The sequence below is a fragment of the Schistocerca piceifrons genome, chromosome 10, assembly GCF_021461385.2.
Source record: "Schistocerca piceifrons isolate TAMUIC-IGC-003096 chromosome 10, iqSchPice1.1, whole genome shotgun sequence".
In the NCBI taxonomy this organism is placed as follows: domain Eukaryota; kingdom Metazoa; phylum Arthropoda; class Insecta; order Orthoptera; family Acrididae; genus Schistocerca; species Schistocerca piceifrons.
The window spans coordinates 24,222,839-24,232,123 of NC_060147.1; the positions used below are offsets into that span (position 1 = coordinate 24,222,839).

General features: G+C 42.1%; 1 protein-coding gene across 1 annotated transcript in view; it reads left to right on the plus strand.

Moving 5' to 3' along the window:
- LOC124719101 overlaps positions 1-7,867 on the plus strand; it is a 47,933-nt gene extending 40,066 nt beyond the window's left edge. The window contains exon 4 of the mRNA XM_047244793.1: positions 7,649-7,867. Within this exon, the coding sequence (XP_047100749.1) occupies positions 7,649-7,825 (177 nt within the window). The 3' untranslated portion in view covers positions 7,826-7,867. The remainder of the gene's footprint in view (positions 1-7,648) is intronic.
- Positions 7,868-9,285: the final 1,418 nt, after the last annotated feature.

A 9,285-nucleotide genomic window follows, 5' to 3' on the forward strand; every position in this document is an offset into this window, starting at 1 on the left:
CTGGTTCGTTCGCCAAGCTCTGCCCCCGCAGATGTAGTTTCTGGGTCCACACTCCGTCCACTACAGCCAACTGCCACAGACTCCTGGCTGTTGTTGATTGTTGTGACGCAATCTTCAGCTGTTGCCGACATCGTCAGCCGTCTTTTCCTGTGGTTGTTCTAGCCGCTAAATCTACCACTTCGCTATCGCTGTCCTTTCTGAATCATCTTTCCCTTGATCACAATGGCTCCCCTGTCTTTCTATTAAAGTTCATTTATGCCTGTGTGGATCTTTCTTTTATCGGGTTAACTACACTACTGCTTTTAAAGTTTGCACTCACTTGAACTTCACATTTCCTGGACACTAAATGCACCAATTGCGGCGGGGAGGGGTTGGTTGTCTGCGTTCTCTCTTTCATTTATCAAAAGTCCACCTACCTCGATATGCTTCTTTCCAACGTCCCTTCATTCTGTAGTGGCAGATACATGCTAGGCAATGTAAAGCAGTGTTGATGAAACCACTACCTAATACCTACCACACAGAGGCTGCTGAAAGTTCATTTTAAAAAATCAGGCATTTGGATGATGCAGTCTACTTGCAGAAAGCATTTAAAATTAGATTGAATCTAATTTTTATTCATATGGAAACACATGAAATGGCTATCAAGTCCGTATTTACTATGGTAATGCTCCATCATTCACTGTATAACATAGTTTCACTCGAAAAGCAGTCCGACCCGACTAATTTTCACGTTCTACCAGGTACCGACTCACAACTATTCATGAATTAAACATTCGGTCGTTTCAGTGGTCTTCTTTGAAAGAAGTGCTCGCCAAAGTATTCCGTGCAGAGCACAAAACATGCCACACAGAATTGTTACTACGACCAGAAAGTTCAAATTAACTCACTATTTCTTCATTTTCCAGAGTGTTTTTATGGAGCTATCCGACATGGTGTTGTCAGTAAGCCACTTAGCAAGTGACTATCTTGAACTATTCTACTCACTGCCCACTCCACTATATTCGCACGGGAACATCTTAATTCTGATTGGCTGTTGATCAAAACGACCAATCAGAATGTTCCTTCCAGATCATTCTCGCAGCAAAATTTGCTTTATCCAATCAATAACGTCAATAAAACTTCAATTTCTAGTATATTGTTTAATCAAAATAAGCGAAGTATAAATTATTCTCCAAATTGATAAATAAACTTATTGCGCCTCTAACTTTGATTCTGGCTCCTTTTATACAAAAGCAAGCTCACACCGACATACATGATCTGAATCTTGGTTGCACCATGACATTCTCACGGACCATTTGTACAAGGTTTTATGAAAAATGACATACTAAGTTTTAATGTATGTCCCACATTCACTCTCTCAATCATTTTCATGCACTCACACAACAAATTATAATCAAATAATAATTTTGACCAATTTTTGAATTACCATACGTAATGCACAGTGACTAAAGTGTTAAAAAAGAAAATTCTAATTAACTGATTTTTATGCACTGGTAACTTTGTAATGGCTTCAGATGATAATGCAAATCAATTCATATTTGTTCCTAACATGGTTATAAAAAAAAACAAGCATTGGTTTTAGGACTTTTAGCTAATTTTCTTTATGTCCGGCACTTTAATAAATAAAAATCTGAAATTTGGACAGCATCATTCCATTAATTACAAAAGACTGTATACCAAATTTGAACAAAACCGGATAATAAGTAATATCGATTATTTAGATTTGTAGAGGGTATGAATCTTTGTATTGACTGATTGTTACGCTATGCAGTTCTCACGGCAAGCAGCGTCACCTGCGCTTTGAGCAAAGCGACAAAAAATGTAGACATCCTGCAGCCACCGTACCAAATGGCTGCCGGCCTTCTGCAACGAATGTTATGTTATAATAACTTGCTACATTACCACCCAGAAAAAGATGAGGAGGAAACGAAATGAAACTTCTGGGGTTGATAGGGTAGGTGATGTTATTTCAGTGATTACATTTACTGGAGTGTTTTTCTCATCTGTCTGTGTATTTTGGTTGATCAATGAATGCTACGAGGGCAGTTCAATAAGTAATGCAACACATTTTTTTTCTGAAACAGGGGTTGTTTTATTCAGCATTGAAATACACCAGGTTATTCCCCAATCTTTTAGCTACACAACACTATTTTTCAACGTAATCTCCATTCAATGCTACGGCCTTACGCCACCTTAAAATGAGGGCCTGTATGCCTGCACGGTACCATTCCACTGGTCGATGTCGGAGCCAACGTCGTACTGCATCAATAACTTCTTCATCATCCGCGTAGTGCCTCCCACGGATTGTGTCCTTCATTGGGCCAAACATATGGAAATCCGATGGTGCGAGATCGGGGCTGTAGGGTGCATGAGGAAGAACAGTCCACTGAAGTTTTGTGAGCTCCTCTCGGGTGCGAAGACTTGTGTGAGGTCTTGCGTTGTCATGAAGAAGGAGAAGTTCGTTCAGATTTTTGTGCCTACGAACACGCTGAAGTCGTTTCTTCAATTTCTGAAGAGTAGCACAATTCACTTCAGAGTTGATCGTTTGACCATGGGGAAGGACACACCCCTTCAGCGTCCCAGAAGACTGTAACCATGACTTTACCGGCTGAGGGTATGGCTTTAAACTTTTTCTTGGTAGGGGAGTGGGTGTGGCGCCACTCCATTGATTGCCGTTTTGTTTCAGGTTCGAAGTGATGAACCCATGTTTCATCGCCTGTAACAATCTTTGACAAGAAATTGTCACCCTCAGACACATGACGAGCAAGCAATTCCGCACAGATGGTTCTCCTTTGCTCTTTATGGTGTTCGGTTAGACAACGAGGGACTCAGCGGGAACAAACCTTTGAATATCCCAACTGGTAAACAATTGTGACAGCACTACCAACAGAGATGTCAAGTTGAGCACTGAGTTGTTTGATGGTGATCCGTCGATCATCTCGAACGAGTGTGTTCGCACGCTCCGTCATTGCAGGGGTCACAGCTGTGCACGGCCAGCCCGCACGCGGGAGATCAGACAGTCTTGCTTGACCTTGCGGCGATGACGACACACGCTTTGCCCAACGACTCACCGTGCATTTCTCCACTGCCAGATCACTGTAGACATTCTGCAAGCGCCTATGAATATCTGAGATGCCCTGGTTTTCCGCCAAAAGAGACTCGATCACTGCCCGTTGTTTGCAACGCACATCCATTACAGACGCCATTTTAACAGCTCCGTACAGCGCTGCCATCTGTCGGAAATCAATGAAACTATACGAGACGAAGCGGGAATGTTTGAAAATATTCCACAAGAAATTTGCGGTTTTTTCAACCAAAATTGGCCGAGAAAAAAAATGTGTTGCATTACTTATTGAACTGTCCTCATACATAGTATATTTTCCGTGGTAGAATAGGTCATGAATTTATTAGGTGGGTGCATAAGTTTGATGTGTATTTCAGTAAGTTTAATAGACACAACAGATACACATAACAGAGACTTTAGTGATCAATAAATATTCTCCTTTATTATTTCCAACAGTCTGCCAATGCTGGGGTAACTTTTCGATTCCTCAAGTGTAGAAACTGTGTTGTTTTGCGGCAAAGAACTTGTCGAGCCATGTTCGGAGTGTGTTTTCATCTGGAAAAGAAGCTCCCCGAAAGTTGTTCAACAGAGAGCAGAGAAACTGAAAATATGAGGGTGCAAGATTTGGTGAATAAGGTGGGTGTGGAATGACCTCTCAACTCAACTCCTTTATAGTGGTTTTTATCCGAGTAGGAGAATATTGGGGGTGGGGGTGTTGTAGGTGTGAACAAGCATCGCTTTGCGCAGTTTTTCTGGTCGTTATTATTGGTTTGCACCTGCAACACATCTCACCTGTTGACAGTAGATGTCAGCAGTGGTGGTTACACCTTGGGGAAGCAATCCGTCGTACACTACATCATTGCCTTTTCACCAGATACATAACATTAACTTTTTCGGATGCATGCAGGTCTTTGTATGTGGAGTTCTTGCTTTGTTTGGACTCGACCATTCCATTCTTTTCATTATGTTAGCATAAAGACACCATTTCTCATCACCACGAATGATACAAGATAGGAATGGTCAGTGTTATTCATGAGCCAATGAACAAGCAGAGACGCACCTATAGCCACCCACAGATTTTTTGTGATTTTAGCTTACAGCATCAGGAAAACATACACCTGATTTTTGAACCTTCCTCATTGCATACAAATGTCGCACAATTGTGGAATGATCACAGTTCATCACATTTGCCAGTCCTTGAATACACTGACGTGTATAGTTGGGGATTAATGTTCTTAAACCATCTTCATCAAATCCTGAAGGTCTTCCTGAATGTGGAGAGTCACTAATATCAAAACGATCCTCCATAAAATGAGAAAACCTTACTCGTGCTGTGTTCTGTCCAGTGGCGTTATCCCCATATGAGCCGCAAATGTTTGTGGCTGCTTCCGTTGCTGTCACTCCTGTTTGAATTCAAACAGAAGAATATGTTGGGAATGTTCTGATTTCTCCACTTGGCACTCCCATTTTCTAGTGTCCACAGCCCCACGCACTATCTCTAAATGACTAAATGACAAATGTAAACTCCAATAAACAACAAATAAAAAATGGCATTTGATAAATGGAATACCAGCATGCAAAACAAAAACACTATGAACTTGTGTACCAATGTAATAATTATGATTAGGACTTGCTAATAAGAATCTGGATAGCCAAGCATGTGTTCTGCTTGGGGGACATCTTTTCCTTTGCAGTGTCTTAAATGCTAGAGGCTGAATGAAAACTGGGATCCTTTTCAGTTATACATATTGATGAAAGATATATCTTCTTTCAACACCATTCAGCAACAAGCCCAGAACTGTTCCTGATAGAACAGTGGGCCCAGCTTGGACGTTAACTCTGTCTCAGTGCCAGCATCCAGGATATGAAGGACTAGTTACAACAATGTGGCACAGGTTGCCTCCGTAGAAGATATAACGGCTGTATGACACACTTCCCGACCACATCAGTGTGTGCATTCATACCGTAAGGGGTGCAACATCTTATTGATAAGTGGGTTCATATTGCCGATTTTAATAGTGAAATGAAACACATAATTACACTGACAGATAACTGTCATCAAATATCATACAATCGTTACTCAACTGCCTCAATTATAAAGATTGTGTCTCATTTGACTCGACAACAAGAACATATTCTGAAAGATCAAAATGTCCCAAAAACAAATGACAAAATGATACTTTTAAAACTTTGGTTTTTGGTTTTATGATGAAGCTATTGTTAGTGTAAGCACCATTCTTCCATAACCACAATACACCTTCAAGCCTTGATATCTAAGAATGAGTGGCCCATAGCAGGTGGAGACACTAAATTTATCACACCTTCTCACAGATATGCTGTGCCCGTATTACCTGCACATAATAATAAACCATTTCTCTGACAATATACTGTCCATAACTGTTAATAAAAAAATATAAATATCACAATTATCTTTCATCATTGAGAAGGACAGACAGTGTAACCCATGATTTTGCTTACAATTATGTGTTACACCTCGCTATTAAAATTTAGAAAGAAATTGGCACTATGAACTCACTTATCAATATGTAGAGTCTCGTACCAGAAGGAAGCGAGGGAGAGGATGTTGTTATGGGTAGCCGATATAGTCTTTCTACAACACAAATGCACACACGGATTAATACTGTTCTTTATTTACATGAATATTTACATAACTTGAATAGAGTCCACGTGTTGTGGTACAAGCTCATCAGTAACAGTAATCTCACAGACAGTATCGGTAATCTCGCTATTACAAACTTTAGTCTCACTGCTGGTAAAGTACAAGTCCCACAATAGTCACTAATCTGGTTGCTACGTACTATCATAGACGGTGATGAACTAAACTCGCTCTGCGTGTAACAGATGGCAGGCAAACTTGTAGAGTGAGTCAGTGACTGAGGTCCTCCAGTCAGAGACGGCAGCCTAAATACCTGCTGTCGAGAGGACGTCGGTAGTGTGTTGCTTGCAGGTGTCTCTCTGGCCTCTCTCGAGAAACGTGCACTCGATCCGGCACCTACTAGTCGATCTTCGCATTTCACCTTTTGCGACTGGTGTGCCAGTGACAGCTTACACCGGCACACAGTACGGTGTTGCGTCCCTTACGGTGTGAATGCGTGCACCGATTCGGCCGGGAAGGGTGTTGTAACGCCGTCGTATCCTCTCCGGAGACGAGCTGGCCCACAGCTGTCGTAGCTGGTCTTCGATCTCCCAGATACATCCCGGGACTGGTCCCACACGTCTGTTCTATCGGGGACAGATCTGTGCTTCTTGTCGACCACAGGAGTACCTCGACACCTCGCAGACAGTTTGAGAGCTGTGGGCATTGCCGTGTCGAAAAATGGCACCGTGAGAGGTAACTCGTGAGGATGCGGGAAGTCTGTGAAATGCCATTCTGCCATCGTAGTTCCCTCAATCTGCACTATCCGCAGTGTGTAATCGTATCCGACACTGTGATGCCAGGAGTACTTCTGCTGTGCCCCTCTAAAACATTCAAGGAACTAGAGCTCACTCCAGATCGCTGCCATTGTCACTAACGGTGGTCAACGAGGGTAGTGCAGAACTGTGATTTGTCACTGAATTGAATGCACTGCCATTCGTCAGCAGTCCACAATTCCCTGTAAAGGCACCACTTGAAATGCAATCGTTTGCATTGTGATGTTAACGGCAGCCTACGCGTGGTACGGTAAGTCTCCAGTCCGGCTACTGCCGCTCTCTGGCCAATGTTGCAGGGATTCTGTTATCTGTTCACAGGCACTGAGTGCACCGAGTATTCCTACCACTGTGTTCTTCGGGCCACTGTCATAATCGGATGCCCCACAAATCTAGATATTGCACAATTCGACTGGTCAGCCAAATGGTGACCCGAGATGGTGTCCCTTTCAGATTGTGTCAGGTTCTGATACCACACACATCAGTGCACAGCATCTTTGTGTCCTTTGCAGTAATCATTCGACATTTGACACTATTCACACCCCTTATGCAGCCTCGACTTGTCACGGAGAATGGCATCTTCAGTCATCTACATCGCCACCGACGGTATGTACGTGTGCAAAGTTACATTGACACCCGACATTGTCATGTGGGCGCTTTCCTCTATGTGTCAGTTAAGTTTCAAACTTGAGTGTAGTGATTGCAAAAACTCTAATTGAACATTTAATGGTGCAAAACAAATCGTCTGATTCAATATACAGGTTTTGAACAAAAATTATGAAAACAAATTATAATCTGACGGATATCGTAGCTTTACAAAATAATGCACAAGACCAAATAAATGTTTTTGCAGTTACAAAACTGAGGTAGATTGACAGGACCACACTGGTGTATGAAATATGTGACAGCTTGCCTTTCAGAAGGTATTAATGATCTGATCAAAACTGCTTGTCACAAAAACTGTACGAGGAACTCTCAAATTCTCCGAGTCACCGCAATTGTGTCGTGTAAACCGTTACTGAACTGGCCGATGCACCCTTACAAAATTATAGGGGATGTTCGAACACAAAAATATTGCAGCTATAAAAACTTAGTTAAGCCCACTGCGGACTGGAAGATTAATGCTGAATTTGTACTGTATTTGATGTTCTGCAGGTGGTCCGTGACTTGGGTCTCATGGTGCCGGACGTGTTGCACCTGGTGCTACCGTTGGTGGAACTGGCACGCAGCAAGCACCGCGCGTCGGCCAGTTTCGGCAGCCAGCTACGCCGCGAAATGACGGGCCTCGTCCTGCTTGTCGTGGGCGGATTCATCGTTTGTGAGCAGCTGTAGTGTGGCTCTGGGTCGGGGTTTGCCTGACCCCACACTGCAGATTCTGATACTAAATTGTGTGCTGCATTTAGTTCTGGGTTTGCTACACTTCTTGCATCTTGGAGCAGATTTTGTGTATTTTTTTGAACTCCACATGTCTCCTCAGAAGCCTTTTGCTCCAGGTCTGGAAGGTGGAAGTATGCTTATTCGCTAAGGAAATTAGATCGTCACTTAATCCAGGCAGCTCTTCATTTCTCTTCTATAGATTGTCAACCGATGTTTCTCTCATTTTATTTAAGGAGCTTACATGCCCATTTAAAAAAATTAGCGAGCAAACTGTTGAGTTTATCTGGGATAATATTTCTTCTTCAAATATGTCGGCTGATAATCTTGTAGCAATCTACGAGGTGAGTTGCTGGCAGAACATATTTGGCATGGTACTGTGGAGTAAACAGTTTGCTTGTTAGTTAGTTTGTTTTCTACTATTTTGTAGGTAGTTTTACCCTTTTATTTTCTTGACTAGTACAAGATTTTGTGCAATTACGTTTTTATGCACTTCCTTATGGAAGTATTACAAAATAATACCTGCTGATACCATCCTTCTGCTTTGACCCACAATGTCAGCAAATTGGACATACAACACTTGTCAGAATCCGATATGGGAAAAATTTATGAAGTTACAAGAATTATAGTCAGTCTTGTAATGCCACGTTTGTTGGATTTTTCAACTCGCAATCAAATTGTCACCTTCCAGTTTAACCGAGGCCACGGGTTATGCTACAGATCAGTTTATCACCATAACCTAAAGTTGCAAAAATAATACAGAAACAAAATAAATATTGCCAGTGTCCTGTACTGTCTCACTTAGCACTCTTATTTCGACATGTACCGTAACAATTTTACATCACAGATCAAAGCTGACATCTGGTATCAGTATGTTCAATGCACCACAGATGTTTGCGTTGCCTTACTTAGGACATAGAAATTGTGATTCTTGAAGTTTTACTAGCAGAGATGATGTTTGATGAGGTTTTAGGAATACAGCCGATTTATCGAGCCATCCTACAAAACGGACCGTGTGTGTAGTATGAGACAAATGGTACAACCGGTTCTTCAGGGAAGTAAATGTAATGCAGCTGTGTATAGTGTCTATGTAGGTCATTTAATGAAACATAACATTCTGGTTACAGGCAATGCCTCATCTTTTGGGAATTCGTGCTAAGAAAACAGTCACAATACGGCATACACCACTTAATGTAAATGTCGTGTGACTAGGGCCTTCCGTCGGGTAGACCGTTTGCCTGGTGCAAGTCTTTTGATTTGACGCCACTTCGGCGACTTGTATGTTGATGGGGATGAAATGATGGTGATTAGGACAACAGGACACCCGGTCCCTGAGTGGAGAAAATCTCCGACCTAACCGGGAATTGTTAGGAAAAGAGCAAGAGCTTGAAAGCTGTGTGAATAATGTTTTCTGTTAT